This window comes from Rissa tridactyla, chromosome 3 (genome assembly GCF_028500815.1).
Source record: "Rissa tridactyla isolate bRisTri1 chromosome 3, bRisTri1.patW.cur.20221130, whole genome shotgun sequence".
In the NCBI taxonomy this organism is placed as follows: domain Eukaryota; kingdom Metazoa; phylum Chordata; class Aves; order Charadriiformes; family Laridae; genus Rissa; species Rissa tridactyla.
The window spans coordinates 72,232,890-72,249,429 of NC_071468.1; the positions used below are offsets into that span (position 1 = coordinate 72,232,890).

General features: G+C 37.6%; 1 protein-coding gene across 3 annotated transcripts in view; it reads left to right on the plus strand.

Annotated features, from left to right (window-relative positions):
• The window catches only part of CEP85L (centrosomal protein 85 like), a 152,940-nt gene that overhangs the window by 50,337 nt on the left and 86,063 nt on the right, over positions 1-16,540 (plus strand). For all 3 annotated transcript variants that reach the window (XM_054194337.1, XM_054194336.1, XM_054194335.1), the window contains one exon: positions 1,882-2,043. Coding sequence is in view for 2 of the 3 variants with exons in the window: in XM_054194336.1 (XP_054050311.1) it covers positions 1,882-2,043 (162 nt within the window). In the remaining variant the exon portion in view is untranslated. The remainder of the gene's footprint in view (positions 1-1,881; positions 2,044-16,540) is intronic.

The window sequence follows — 16,540 nt, forward strand, 5'->3', positions numbered from 1 at the left end:
CTCTTGCTGGAATAGCTCGATGCAGCTTGAGAAGCGTGAAGTGGAACTCCTGTGTAAAGTAGACCTATTTAGAGGGAGGGATGGAAAAATTACTGCTCCCAACGCAGCCAGAGTGTTTAGTGAAAAATGTGCTGGGTGGTAGGGGGGGGAAGAAACATCCCAGTTTCCTGCTAGCTGTATGCGAAACTTATCACATTTCAGTATGTTAGATGACGACACAGAGAGGATGGTATGAAGAACGACACCCGGAGTAGTATTTGCTTAGGGTCTTGGCTGGGATCTCCTTACAGGGTGTGACTGGTGAGCCACAGGTGAGACACGGGCAATTGCGTTCATGTCTGGCTTCTCTGGTCTTCTGTTCTGCTACCTTACCCTGGGACTTGAAAGCCACTCAGTGGAATAATTAAAAGTTAATAGTTTAAGAGTTTGGGGAAGAAAAGCAAAAAGTTTAGGGAAGAGAAGAAAATACATTGCAAAAGGTATGGCTAAAGTAGAATGACGGGGAAGGAAAAAAAGGTAGGAAAATGTGTTAAAGGGAAAAAGAGGCAGTGATCTCAAAGAAGAATGTAGTTGAGACAAGTGAGATGGACAGGCATATCTAAGACCTCCAAGAACCTACTTACAGAAAGTAGACTTCCTTAGATGTCATGTTACAGTTAAATAGTGCACACAGTAAGGAAGCATGTACTATATTCATGAGTTTACAAGTGACTTGGCAAGCAGCTGTTACCACTCTGGCTAGTAGGTCTAGTGATTTGGCTGCTATATGGGGAGTATGTATGTACTCATATATGTGTATGTGGGTTATATGTGCATACACATATGTATTCACTTTTACATCCTTTTCTAAACTATTTAATTTACTGGGAAACAAGTACAGCTGGAAATAGCAATGATCTGCAGATGTCATTGCAGAGGCAAATTGCTCTTATGAATTTAGATGGACACTGCTGAAAACGTTTAAATAACCTAAAAATAACCACATGTCGCATAAGAGACATTGTATGTGAACTGATACTTCTAAATGAGTCATTTCCTGCTGAAAGTGTTGTGCAAAGCCAACTGCTAGAGGGGGTGTATGTATGTGATTATATATAAAATCAAGTGCAGGCCATGCTTTTTTCCAAGGTTCTTTATGTGGCTCTGCTGGTTTGGAGTGCAAACATGCTGATCGGTATTCTGCCTATAAACAATGCTCAGGTTTAGATATTGGCTATTGGAAATTGCAGTGGTTCTCTGGGGTTGTACTCTGTAGGGCATTTTCCTTGGAGACTGACTATAAAGTAGGCCACACATTCTCAAAAATTCCTCAGTCAGAGGAATGATTTGCTGCTCTGAATTGTGCTTTAAAACTTAGTATTTTAAAGATTGTTTAAATAAAATTAAAAAAATGGCCAAAATGAAACAATCTTTTGATAACTGAAAACTATTGATAACAGTGAAACATAATGAGTTACTTTAGCTATCAGTGTTAACAATTTAATGACTGTATTTAACTGTTCAAATCTTCAACTCGTTTCTGTTCTAAAATTCATTCATCTCTCTGACCTGTATTTAGACGCTTGCAATGCAAAATTCTGCTGTGAGTTGAGAATCAATTCTAGGATAGGAATCATATGATAAATATCTTGTTAAAGTTAGTGCAAGAACAGTTTAAGAGTCATGTGTTTAAATAAGAAAAATGTATTCACTGGAACTTCTTGAGAAGCTTCCACCTAGCAAAAGTATTTTAATAAAAAAAATACCCCAAAACATTGGCACAGAGTCTGGTTCAAACCTGAACTGTGAAACATAGGATTCAGTTTTCATCTTGATCGGTATTTTGTTGTTGACATCTGTACTGTATCTGTAATGACAGACTTCTGGCTTCCTTCTTTATAGGCTCAGATTATTCCTCAGTGGGATGGTTACCTGGTACTGAATCCCTGTGGCAGTCCACAACCATTTCATCAAGCAGTCAGAGCAATCCTGTCAGAAGACACAGTATAGCTTCCGACAGCGGGGACACTGGGATTGGTACCTCCTGTTCTGATAGTGTGGAAGGTGAGTTGACACTGTTCAGTTTTGGATGTTTCTGAGGGAGAAACGATCCAAAATGTCTCAAAGGTATGTTGCCCAAAATAATGGTACTTTTCCAAAGCTGTTTAGCGCGTGCAGTTCTTTGTTTTCCTGGCTGGACCAAGTAATTGTTTTGGTGGGATTAATTAATTTACTTCTGCATGAGTTGTGTGCATTAACTTGCATTTCTGCCACAAAGCCACTACTTGTGTTAGATCTTTTGATAATTGCAGTTACAAGAAGCACCAGATTTATACAGAGAAGTAATATCCCGTACCACAGTACTTGATAAACGAGTGGTAAAAGCAGAAAAACTTTTGAGGGAGTTAATGAAAAGACAATGCTTTCTGGTATTTATTGTGTGTGTCAGCAAAGAAAGCTTACTCGTTGGGACTGGGAGGAAAATGGGGCGTGTTGTCTTCTCATTTCTTTCTTCTGGTGGGAAATATGTTTACGTTTTATTGCATGGCATTTGACACATAGTCAAAGATCTTTAAGGAAAATCAAATAAATCTAAATCATGATTACTCAAAGTTGATCTTATCAGGGAGGGGTTCAGCCTCTATCGTAGCAGTATCTCCATAACATTGGCACCCTCCCTGTGGAATGTGTCACTAGAACTAAGCCTGAATGAGAGACTAGGCAGTAAGCTTGAGGTTTTCTTCTTGCACAGCCTTATTTCTCAGTAAGATTTTTCAAGACTAAGGTAATGACAGCAGGACTGTGATATACTTTTTTCCAACGCCTTTCTATGCCCGGTAAATTTTTCAAAAGGGGTAGCTGAAATGAGGAAGAACAGGAAGAATTAGTAGAAATGAAGTAAGGAATGCTGAATCAATGTAAGAGACAGAAGTCTCTATAGGGGGGCTGAGCATTCCTGAGGAGAGGTCCGAATGCCTCAGAGTTAAGTCTGTCAGGCCTCTTTGCGCATGAGGAAATCCTTTCCAACCTCTTCCTGTTGCATCTGTCAGTTGGAAAGGAACTCGGTAGGAGAGTCCTCATCGCTTTCTTTCTGCTGACTTTCATTTCTGAACCTTTATTGACTTTGGCAAAATAAAGGTTTTACTCAAATTCTTGGGTGTAGAACTGAAATAGTAAATGGTTATTAATGCAGAAGTCTTATTGCCTTTTTTTTTAATATAAAAGAGATGTAGGGGGAGTAAAGCTTTCTCATGGTGTATGTATATAGATTTACAATAAGTCTCACCCAAGTCTTGCACAATAGTATTTTAAGATGCAGCATTTGAATTAAAAACATGCTCTCCCCTCCCCCCTCCTTTGAGGGCTTCTCCATTTGAGGGGTGGGAGGAAGGAGAGGAAATGAAACAGCACCTCCTCATCAGATGTCCTTCTGGCTACAGAGGAGAACAGAACAACTGTTCTTGGGGGTGGGGGGATGATGGCACACTCATACAATCACAGGTTTGATAGGCATTTGTTAACAGTTAATTAATAACTCTGTCCATTTGCATGCTTTTAATAGATCATTGTTATGAGCTGCTTTAGAGGTTTCTCAAAGTAAAATAAAGAGCAGAAAAGTTGCAAAACCAGATAGTTCATGAAGCTTGCGCCTCTGGCAATGCTTGACAATGGTCAGTTCTACTGTATCCTTAATGTTATTGATTTCCTGCCACCTTTTTTGAAAAACTTTCAGTATCAGAAAAGAAAATGTTAAAGAAAAAAGGAGGGAAACCTAAATGTAAAGTGAAAGTTAATGGAAGGAGGGGAGCATATGACAGGTTTGGAAACTGAATGTATGCGTACGTTTTTAGTGGAAAGTGCTGTTGCCTATGATATTTACTGATCTGCATCTCTTGACCTGCCCCCTCCCCACATCCATGAGGAGAGAAGAGTATCATTGTGATCTGTGAGACTGCCAGGCCAGACTGGTAATTGCAGAGTTGATGCTGGCCATCTGCTCTCAATGTGGTGCTTCGGAAGAAGCCCTTGGGGATTTTTCAGAGGGGAATTTTTTTCACAAGTCAGCAGATCATTACAATTTTTAACAATGCTTAGAGAATGAAATGTGGCCTTGCTATTTCCTTTCTATTATGCCTACTAAAAATAAAAAACTTATTTTCAGAATTAACATTAACATCTACTATAATTCTGGAAGTTGCAAATGAACTCATTTGTACAGATGTGTAGTTACTAGTAAATATGCTGGTGCAGGGAATGGAGCTTAGATGCATTTAAAATCTGTTTTTACTGGTTTTCCTTGCATCTTAAGTGTTCCTTTAGATTCATCTTCTTACTCATACTTCATTCCAGGAGCATTTGTTCTTTTTGAAAGTCCAGGGTTTACAGAATAATGCCAAGTAGCTCTTGTGTTTGGCTTAAAGCTCTACCGTTTGGAGGGGAGATGTGTTTTGACAAAGACAAGAGAAAGAGAAATCTTTTATGTCAAAATGTGTTCAGTTTGTTGTCTGTATATTAGGTTGTGTAAAGGTAGGAAAATTAGGAAATGAAATAACTAGTGGACTTTCATTGTTGAAATTGAGCAATATTGATGTGCACTGGGGGAAGCTGAATAGAGAAATGTAGAAGCTGTAAATATGGGTATGTTAATTTGGGTAGAATAGATAATAAACCTTTTAATTCAGACTGCTCTTAATTTAAGGATAAAAAGGCATTAAAAAAAAGGCAGTTAATGTGGCTGGGTGTTTTGTTTGTTTCCTGTCAGTAAGTGGTTCTGGATTCAGATCAGCTTTTGAGCGAGATAAAAATAATTGCTGTATTCTGTATGGAGGATGAAAAGATTTTGGTACAGTCTTTTGCAGGTTCTTTTCTTTTTAAACTTACCTCTGCTTGTAAGTCAACTCTGTTATTACTGTTTTCAACTTAATGTGTACAAGACTGACTGAATAGTTTCCTTTTGGGCATTGACTGCAGCTGAGTCTTCAGAAAAACGTCATACTCTCTGTTAAGAAATACGATGGAAGTGAAATGTAGAGCCCTATGAAACTGTTTTAAAATTCCTGCATTTCTGGTAGAACCCTGGTTGTCTTCAGGGTGAATCATGTGGAAGAAAAGGTTTTAGTTGGTGGCCAACAACTGATCAACTATTGGTGAAGACTATCTGAATGGGCTTGTTCTTGTTTTCCTTCTCACTGGCAACTCTGAAATCGGCAGGCATAACATTTGTGGCTTATGCTTATAGGGACAAAAGACAGCTCCCAACATTAAACATCTAACAGTTGTGCTGTGTATAGGTCTTTAGGTTTAGATTGTCTCTTAAACTTCAGGGTTTGACCAAAAGATTGTTACTATTTTAGAACTGAGGCTATAAGAGGAAACAAAGTTAAGGGGGGGTGGGTAGCCTCTCTTGTAATGAAAAACTACAGGTATAAAGTTCTAAAAACTTTCAGTTACAAGATTTTTGTATCTTATCTTTGTGCAACTCGGAAGTCTTTCAAATGGAAGCAGATTGTGGTAAACTTCTAAATTTTGACTTCTCTAATCCTCTGTCTACATTAAATGCATGTCTAGATTGAAGTGCATCTTTTAGAATTTACAATGCCTGTTAGGAAGAAGGTGTGGGATGCTGTATGGAAATGTGCAACGTATTCATGAAGCACGACATTTCCTAGTCTCCATCAGCAATAACTGCATTTATACTTAGAATTTTTAATAACCATTGTGACACCTGTGTCAGTCATTTATCGGTCTCTGTATAACCATTCTCTCAGTACCATTTACATAAGAAACATGAAGTCTATGTTTTAAGCATTTTTGAGACTGTTTTTATTTGGGTTACCTAATTAGAGAATCGGGGTCTTATTAGAAATTAAATGGGCTATAAACCTCAGCAGAGCTCTTTCCCCTGTGTGTGTTTTGAGTTTTGCCTTTTGGACAGGAGGGATAAGAACTAGATATTGACGTGACAAGATACAAGGCCCATCAGATAAGCTTGCTGTGCAGTTCCTTATAAAGCAGATCTTTCTCCCTTACTATTAAATACGATTCTTGATTTAGCATTTCTGGTTGCAAATTAATAGGCACGAGAATTCATAAAATGTTTCTTTCCTGGAAAAGAGAGATTGGATGCAGAGGATCACAGTTACTACTTTTTTACTGGGGAGTTGATGTTCTGCTAAGTTAAATTTTTTAGAAAACTTCTTTTTTAACCCCCCTGGTAGAAATGTTGATTTAAGACAGGTGGGTAGTTGCCTCTCTCTTCATATAGAAATCTGAGTAAGTGTGACCTGTTCACAATTTAAAATGCTGTTCCATAGCTCTATATAGAGGTTGCCTTTGGGAGAGGAGTTTAACAAGTGGTAGTTCAGGGAGTATCGTGGACTAGATGCAGCATGCTTGATATGTTGTCAGTGCATTTTGTGTAGATATTACTTCTCTGGAATACTTAACTGATAGAATAGGAATTTGTTTTAATGTTATGAGACCCAGAGGGGTCTCTTGTCCTCATTTTGAACTGAATATGTTACCTTTTTAACAAATTAAAAAAAATCTAATCAGTTCAATTTAACTGTAGCATTTCTTGATACGCCAGGGAACATGGTACAGCCAGCTCCAAAGTTACTTGATTTTGCTATTTCAGGTGCTGTTCCTCCAGCAGGTCCTGAGCATGGTATTCTAACACATTTTTTTTCTTTTGGCTGAAGGGAAAAAAAGAAAAGGTAGTAAATATGGCTATTCAATATAGTGAAAGGCAGAATTGAACTTCAGGAGGCAAAATCTGAGTATCTTGTGGGGGGGTTCTTTCTTTAGTTTAGCATGCTGCTAAAAATAATGGGATTGAGAATGTGTACAGGTCAAACACTAGTTTGCACTATCAGTTTTGACGTAGGGAAGGTGCAACAGCACAAGGATCCCAGATCTTGAGAGCTGGCGGTGTGCTTTTGTTCTGGTCATCTACTGTTCTCAATAATTTTGGAAGATGATGGGTTTTCAGAGAAGTCCCTGAACTTAATTGAGTTGAGGTTAATCTCTATGCCTTTGGATGCTGGCAAGTACTGGCATAAGTTTGGTGAAGTAGCTTGATTATTTGGAGGGTAGGAAATAATTATGTTTGAGTCGTTCTTCCTTGGTTTCCTTCCTCCCTGCTTGCCAAGTCTCAGGTTGTAAAGCAGTGTCCTGCCCTCTCTATATTTCTAAGGGGAATATAAATATTGATGCTCAGAGCTTGGCTGTTTATTTTCTGAGGCTTTTTTGGTAGGATTTGAACCAAATTTAAACATGGGTTATTTCAGAATTCTAGTGATCTATTTACAGGATTTAATGGATAGGAAAAATGATGCTAATAGATTTCCACTAAAATAAGACATGGAGCAGTTACTTCAAATGACAGTGGCATACTCCCTGTGTGAACCTGTGTACTCTGAATTTTAAATTGACTTGAACTAAACTAAAGGCACTCAGTAGTTCCGGGTGTGAATGTTCTGCAGAGAGAAATAGATGCTGCCTTAACTTCTTACTTTGCCTTCTTTTGTGATAGTTTCTCCATAGAAACAAGCTCACAGTATGCACATGCTCAGTTTGTCTGGCATAAAAAATACTAGCAGGATTTTTCTCCAGCTAGTGGGAGTGTTCTGCCCAAGGAACTCCATGAATTTTGCCTTCACCTAACATCAGTACTTGGTTTTTAGAAAGACAATTTCTCATTGTTCTAATTGGAAGTTACTTGGTGAAAATAAATTGCGCTTACTTAGGATTTGACAGCATTCACTTTGATACTGTGCAAAAAGTTATTTCTGTCATATGTATTTTGGAAGCTATGGCGCCGTTTGAGTTATATTAGAATGAAATGTGTTTGAGATGGTGTGGGAGGTTGTCCCCTGCTGGTAGGTAAACACCCCCATAGTCTCTCACTTTCCCCCAGTGGGATAGAGAGGATCAGAACGGCAAAAGAAAGGAAAAAGCCCCAAACTTGTGGGCTGAGAAAAAGACAGTCTAATAAGTGAAAGAAAAAACAAACAAAAATCAAGTGATGCACAGAGACCACCAGCAGACTGATGCCCAGCCAGTCTCCAAGCAACAAATACTTTGGGAAAAAACCTGCTCTCCAGTTTTATTGCTGAGCATGACATTGTATAGTATGGAATCTCTTTGGTATTTCAGGTCAGCTGTCCCAGCTGTGTCCTCTCCCAACCTCTCGTGCACCCCCTCACTGGGGTGGCAGAGGCCTTGATGCTGTGTAAGCACTCTGCAGCAATGGCTAATACACTGGTATGTTATCAACACTGTTTTGGTCACCAGTGTAAAACACAGCACCATAGGGGCTTCTATGAAGAAAATTAACTCTGTCCTAGCCAAATCCAGTACAATCTCTGCCCCTTATTTCATATCATTTGCATCATGCTCAGGTGAAATTTTGGGGCGTTATTTTTAGTATGTCCTGTAATCTGTATATTTGGAGCGTGGTGAATATCTGGGATTCTGATGGGAGCATCATACAATGATCCTGTCTATATTTAGGTTAATATCACGAGGCCTGGGCATGTCAAGCATTTTACATCTTTGCTGAGAGATTTCCTGGAGCACTTTTCCTTGCTACTGTTATGTCAAAGAATACTCTTTGGCCTGCATTCATCAGCTCTGTAACTCAGAATCTCATGAAGCAAACAGGAGTGAGATTGATTTCAGAGCAGCAAGAGAGGGGAACAATTTGAGCCTTAAACTACCTTTGTATGAACACTGGAAACATTCTGTAGCTACTTAGTACTTAAGGTACATATTCAATTAGCATTTGCAGCCTTATTTGAAAAAATCACAGGACTCCTTTTTCATGCTTTCCATTATAGACAAAGTCGTGTACTTGGTGGTAGGCCGTAGTGATTCAGGATGTAGGCCGTGAGTTGCTTATAGCCTCTTGCTGAGCAAGAAAATACCCGTTGCTGCTGCCTGGAGTTCTTGCTCAAGACTTTACAGAGAAAAATGGTTATATCCCCCATAGAAATGTTTCTAAATCCCTGGTTTTTAACAGTTTTGCAACACTACCTATTTCTGGAGGGCTTAGGCTTTGCTCTTAGTCTTTATTCAACACACTCATTTCTACCTTAATGTATGCTCAGATAAAAACTTTTTTTTGGTGTGTCAAGTCCAGTTAGTGTGTTTCATCTCCACAGTACCTACAATCTGTGACCCTTTGTCATAGCCTCATACTGAGTGCTACAATGTAATTTTAGTGAAGTTTTGGAGACTTGAGGATTTGTGTGTTTCTTTAGGTACACTTGCGTACTTGTAATAGCCGATTTACCCAAGTTTACAGTTCATCTGTATTTTCAGCAAAAAGTACAAGTGTAGAGGTAGCATGTCATTAATTCATTGCAAATACAAGTATTTGAGACTCAAGAAAATCTAACAATGAGCATGTGCTAAAGTGAATTCATCATTAATGTTGTGTCTTAATGGAAGAAAAAAAGACTTTCCAATGCAGAAGTGTATAAGTGAATTTCTTTGATAGCTTATAGTTGTACTGTTCTTTGTTCTTAGCAGTAGCAATGTTTTAGGGATGTGGTGAAAGAAGGTGGTTCTTATTTCAAAATCTACTTGTATTTAAGAGGAATTGTTATGAAATATATCAGGAGAGTGGAGGTGAGAACATCTCCCAGGTAGATATTCCTCCATTTGAAATTTAGCATTACAGCTGCATACAAAAGGTAATATTGTGGATGCTATTTTAAAATAACTTGGAATAAGTCTGTAAATAGTCTGAAGCATAGTCTTGGTGATACAAATCGCAGAGACAAGTCTGTCTTGTTCAGTTTTTCCAACACCATATGAACTGTTTACTGTGTTCATTTGGATATACCAGGTAGCACCAGGTGACCTGTCTTGAGGATCAGCAGTTGGTATTTGGGTTGAGAGCTTCGCTGAATTCAGAACTGGGCTGAAATGAACTTGTTGCTTAAGACTTATTTTCTTGTGGCTCTGTTATTAAGATCTAGATAGTATCAATAGTGTTGGTGCTGCCAGGAAATTAAAAAAAAAAAGCCTAAAAACTGGAGGCCCTGTCTTCCCTGCTGGCTGCAGGATGGTCATTGAAATGTAGCAGTAAATAGCCTTTTGATTGCAGGGTGAGAGCTGGGACCCTTGTCTGTTTCTCCCTGTTTCATTTGAAAAACTCTTTTCACCTCTAACTTAACAATAAAAGAGCAAAAGCATCATGCTACGGGTAGGACATCTAAATATGCTGCAGTTCTAAGCAAGTTGCTAAGAAAACCTGAGGCTATGTCTCAATTAAAAAAAGTACCTTTTTTTTTTTTTTTGCTTTGTGTCATTATGACATCAATGGTACTGAAAAAAGAACATTTGAACTTCAAAAGAGTAGGTTTTATCATGTGGGGTTTTTAATATATTTTTATTTGTGTAATAAGTCTTGCTTGCTGCTCTTCGAACTCCTCAGTTTCCTGCCTGTCATGCTCCTTTTGTTTCACTTAAAATTTGGCTTAAAGTCATGCATTTTTTCTGGATGTAGATCCTGGACTTGTTCTTGTCTAGAGTGACATTCTGGAGCCCTGACCCGTGGATGGCAGGATATTGGCCCCTGTGAGGAAACTTGTGTCTTGATTTGGCTTAGGGTTTTTTTTGTTCTTCCTGTTAGTGGTGGGGTGTTTTATACAACCCCCAGGCGAACCCCACAGCTCCTTTCTTTACTGTGAAATCCTCCCATGTTCCCCACCCCCACAGTGGTAGCAAATCCTCTGGTGAAGTGACCACATGGAGGCTTTGTGAAGCTTTGCTGGCTTAGTTTAGTACCGTCTATTGATAATAAACCTCTTAAAATATGTTCTTGCCTCTCGACTACTTTGAAATTGTTGGAGGGAAAAAGCTTCCATTAAAGATGATTTTTCCGCTGCAATTTTATGTTCTTGTATTGCAGTTATCCTCCGTAAGTGGTCAAAAAGTTTATGCCTCATTCTGCTTATGAAAACAAGTGCAACTTATGTAATGAATGGCTTTTTAGTAAATAGTCAAGCTTTTTCTGCAGAAAAATGCTTTGAGGCAATGCTAGTAGGAAATGTTAGTTGCATACAACTAAAGCGTATCTTCTGTGTGTGTGTGTTTATTGTTTTAAAAATGTCTATTAACTAGAAAGATCAGAAAAAATATCAAAAGGCAGTTTTGGTGTATATGTAAGAATAAAATTATGTATGTTCTTAAAGGGAGAAGGGTGATTGCCAAGAAAAAATGCAATGTGCTTTATTCCCTCTAATGCAAAAACTTTCAGGCAGCAGTTCTCTGTGCAGCTTTTTCTAAATTTCTTCTAATAACAATGAAAACTAGAAAGATGTTTTTCAGAGACGTGGTATGTTAGTACATGGCTTGGTAAAGATAATTGTAGATTTGGATTGCATTTTGTTTCATGGTTTTGTTTTGTTTTGTTGTTTTTAATCTCATGCAGAATCAATGTAGTTCTGAGAAAATTTAATTTGGTTTTGTAAACCGGGATAACAGTGTTATGGTGGTGAAGGACTAGACCAAAGACTGTGTTAGTGGTCTAATTCTGTTGGATTAGTAGGAACCTGAGGGTTCTTAAAAAAGATACAGGAGTAACTTTTCTAATTTTAGGTCAATTTCTTCTTTAGTGTATGTCTGGTATTCCTGTGGTGTTCAGGAATTGCATCCTCTTCTGTGTACTGTTCTCTGTGCTGCTGTTCCTCCAGACACTTAATCCTTGGAACAGAAAAAGTGGTACCAATAAAATATACTTGGCAGGTGTTAGTAATTTGTTACATTTATGGATTACCAAAACATATATTAGTGTCTCCCTCCTTGTTAATTGTCCGTACATTACAATATATTTCTTGTTCCTCAAGATGACTAGTTGGGTATTTATTGTATTGTTTTTCTCTTTTGGCATTGAACAGAAAGTTTGTAAGGACGTTGCTAACAAATTCAGTGGATTGCAGAAGGCCTTTTTTTTTCCCCTCATGAGCTTACTGTCCTGGAAGAAAGCACATGCCTGTTTTGAGATTACAACATGCTCTCCTTGACAGTATGGCTCTGAAAAAGGGATGGAAGTGGTAAAAATTCTGCTTTCATCTTGCCAAATAATAATGTATCTGTGACATGACTATCACCTCTTAAATGTATGGCATACCTGTCACTGAATGCCTGTGACAAATTCTACCTGGGTGTAGATACTCACCTGATGCTTAATAATTTAAATACCACAGTCTTGCTTATCTGAAAATAGGAAGCAAATAGTTTAATTCAGGCTTTTTTTTTTTAATGATTTTAGTCTCCTTGAGAATTAATTTGCACTGAATATTTTCATGCTGTAGAATCATAGAAATGTGGTTTGGAAAAGACTGCTGCAGGTCACTGTTTCGAGCCCTGTGCTCAGAGCAGGACCATCACCAATACAGACCATGTCAGCCATAACTTTGGTTGATTTCTTGAAAACCTCAACAGATTCCTCAGCATCTTTGGGTAACCTGTTCCAGTGCTGTAGGATGTCCTTGTGAAGAATTTTTCCCCAATGTCCAGCCTGACATTGGTTATTGGCCCTTATTTTGTCTGCTATTACCAGGAAAAGTGTGGCCGATAAGTTTAACTTTTGGCCATTTTTGTATTTATGTTTTTTGGGGGCTGGGGTGGCTAGGTTGTGGGTTGTAGGATTTTTTTTTTTTTTTTCCTGGCCAAAACTTTGTACTGGCTCAGTCTTACCTTCTGTAGTTTTCAGCAAGTCTAGATATTATAAAACAGAGTTTAAATACATATGTATATTTTTGACATATCTTGCTTTGAAGAGCAATGCATGCCTCCCTGTGTTTGGGGTGCTATTCTGAAGTATACAGGATGATTTTTTTTCTTGATGTTCGTCCGTGAATCAGAAGACTGAACATCCTCTGCATGTTTCTTAAATTGAATGAACTCTTAGTGGCACATCCTTTTCCATTGGGGTTAGTCTATCACTGTCAAAGGCTAAAAATATCTTGTATTTTCAAAAACAGAGCAATCTTTCTAGGCTGATTTGAACAATGGCATTTTTTGTATGAAGTGTCAGGAGGTTTTCAGTTTTCCCATTTATAAGTTTTTACCACAGGAGCACCTAGAGATTCTGAACAGGATTATAGTTTATTGTTCTATCTTACATACAAATTCTAAAGAAACAGACACTTACTTTTTAACTGGGTGAAAGGCATTTTTGGAGTAGGTTTTTCCTTTGAGAAGTGATATGGTTAGAAGTACTCTTTTCTTTCTCACTGCGTTAACTGTCTCTATGCACTCGTACTTTGCTGTTGAGAGTGATGGCAAGGTTTTAACTATGATTAGGTCAGCTTGAAAAGTGAATTAAAAACAAGTTCAGAGTGCATAGAAAGGGAGTTGGATTCACCAGGGCACCCATAGTCATCATTTGTGGTTCTCCTCATGTGTTAGAGAAATCCTAATAGCCGAAAGAAGTCTAGTTGAAGAAATTTTACAGGCTATTCAGAATTCAAATTAGGTGGGCTGAGTTTTTCGTTTGTTTTGTTGTTTTGGGGTTTTGTTTTTTTTGTTTTTTTTTTACTTTGGCAGTAGTAAACTAAGAACTGGCAAGTTCGTGGTGCAGGTATTTAGTAAAGGGAGCATGCAGATAAAAGATTGTCTAGTGTAGTATAATGATCTTTTCATTTAACTTTGTGTTCTCATAGGATTCTTAAAAGCAATAATTTTAAAATCAGCATTTATTACTGTGCAAAATGTGTGTGTAATGCACACTAGTGGTTTGTGTAGATACCTAAATTTCATGATCTAAAATTAATACGAAGTGTAGCTATTTTGTAGCTGGGAGGAGAACTTAAAAAAAAAAAAAAGTTAGTATCTTCAGGGTATAAAGATCTGTCCCCGAAATGCAGTTATTTTCATGCTTATGTGAATCTGAGGTCATAGATTCACAAAAGATCGTTCTGGATTGGAACTGAATGGAAGGCCAAGCTATTTGCAGGTTTGATGCACATGAGGTCTTGGAAATCATGGCTTTTTTTAAAGTTTATAAGTTACACTGAAAAAGCTTGTTCTGTTGTGTGATACTGCTTGTGGAAGAACTCTTTTGCCCTACCTAGACCAGAGAAAAAGTACTCATGATGAAAAAAAAAAAAAAATCCCTTGTGAAGAAAACAATAGCGCTTTTTGTGGAGGTTGGTTAGATATTTGTTGTCTAATATAGCTTCTAAAAAATCCTGAGCGAAGTGATTCATGGCTTCTGTAGAACTGGAAACGTTCTGTCCTTGTGACAGAGGGTCTGAACTTCATCTTATGTTACTTTCTCCTTTCAACTCCCATCGGTGTCGCCAGCTTCAGTATTTCTTGTCAGGTCTCATCACTGCCCCATCTTCTCTCTCCTAATGGGTTTGAGGGAGAAGAGGAGGAAGACAAATCTGACTTGAAGTAGTCCAGAGGACAGGGCTGCTTTCCACATTCAGACCTTTCCATGAAACGCCTCTGACTTGGTATTCAAGTGATGTTACTCCTTGATGCTAAGGGGACTATGGTAGAGGACTTCAGTACAGGATGCTCAGCTGGATTAGCTTTACAGACACAACTATTCCAGTTTGTTACTCTTCTATTCTTTCAGTTCCTTAAAAAAAGGAAAGTGATGAAAGGCTAGTTCTGTCCAGACTTCCTGTTTTATGGTCTTTGTCGTAACTTCTGATGGTACTAATGGCTCAATTCCTGTAAAACTTGGGTCTTGAGAATCATCTCTTGGCAATGAATAATATGTGATATAAATAAGAGAAGAAACAGACCTTGATGCATACTGGTGGGACTTCTGCTTTTAGAATATCTTTGAGATGGCTCCGTAATACTTTTGTCCTTTTCTTGATGATCTTTTCCCTTGTTTTCCTTTGTAAAATGATGTCTGAGAGAGTTGCATTGTTTTTCTACGTGTTAAGGCTAATATCAGTAAATGATATAATCAAACTCTTGCAGGATATGACGATGTGGTGTATATATATAGATGTAACAAGTGAATAGCAAAAATTGCAGATTTTGTGTTTACCCATGCGTTGAGTTTAATTTTTTAATGGAAATTAAAATTTATTTAATCCTTAATGGAAATTGGGATGGAATATTTTGGAAGGAGATGAGGAATGTGAGAAAATTCAGAAACTCATAAATAAGTACTTCTGAAGTTTTAGAATGGAATGGGAATTTGAGTGTAGGTAGGAATATTATGAATGTATATGAATATTTACTTAAGTTCTGGCAGATAGCATAGTCTAGTAGAATTAATAATACATGTGCAAAGAGTTCATGTTTATATGACTCTGGGAGTACTGTACTCCCATGGGAATAGTATACCCTTAATTTACTGTAAAAGTTGAAGAACACTAATTAGACTATTACTTACATGAGAGGGTATTATTCCAGCTGTTGGGAGGTAGGTGTGGGACTTGATGGAGAGCATGACACATGTGGTGGTCTGTATTTTGGAAGAGATATCAGACTTAGAGAAGCATGGATTACGTTTTTTCCCTCTGAAACTTACTGATTTGTGAGGCTGGTTAAATCACTTAATTTATCTTTTGTATGTGCTTATATAGATAGTTTCATTAATAAGCATTATATGAGAGTTTGTATGTGTGTATATACATACAACACAGTTACCATGCTTGTTTTTCTAACATCATTAATATTTTTGGCCTGTAATAAATGAGAATATAAATTAAAATCTAAAAATAAAGTGCAGTACAGAAAGAGGGGATAAAAAATATTTGGGGTTTCTGCTAAGAAGCAGTTCTTAACATTCGGTATTCATAATTTTGTTATCGATACAGTTCTATTTCCACTGCTCCATCATTTCAATATTGTAATTGCGCCTAATCTGCCTACAAATGCTAGCTCAAGATGCAAAAGGGAATTTAGCCGTGGTTGATTATAAAAATATTTTCTGGAATGTGAAGTGTGGTAGTTTTGATTTATCAAAAATCATTTGTGTCAACCTCTCTTCTGAAGCTGAAATACATTAATAGCCTTTTACCACTTGAGTGGTGATGTGAAGATCTGTATGTAGCTTCTAAAATTGCTACCCTTTGCAGAGTTTCAGATTTCATCCTGGTATCTTGGATGTGGGCTGAATGCCATTACAATTTGCTATGTTAGGGATTTACTGGTACTATTAGGTAACACTGGAGAACACATTAGATACTGCATTGCGCAAAATGTCTCTCTTGTGTTTCTCTGGGGTGAAAGATGACTTCAATTATTAACATCAGTAGACAAATTTAAATTTTTTATTTAAATACCTTCTGTAAGTAGACAATTTGGATGCTCTGAGCTAGTGATTATGGAGCTGACCTTATTTCAGAGACAGAGAGCAGGTCTTGGTAAACTGTTTTCTCCCACATCAGCTTTTATGATATACTTTGTTCACTGCTTGTTTTGGTCAAAAAGTACGATCTGAAACTGAGTCTAGCTTTTAAAGAGTTCTATTTTTAATTTCTGGAACATGCTGTGCTAGTAATACCACAACTGAGGTGTTTCTTAATAAGTTGGAGAGCGGAGAAGAAACAGTTTTGTATTGTTTTGTGTG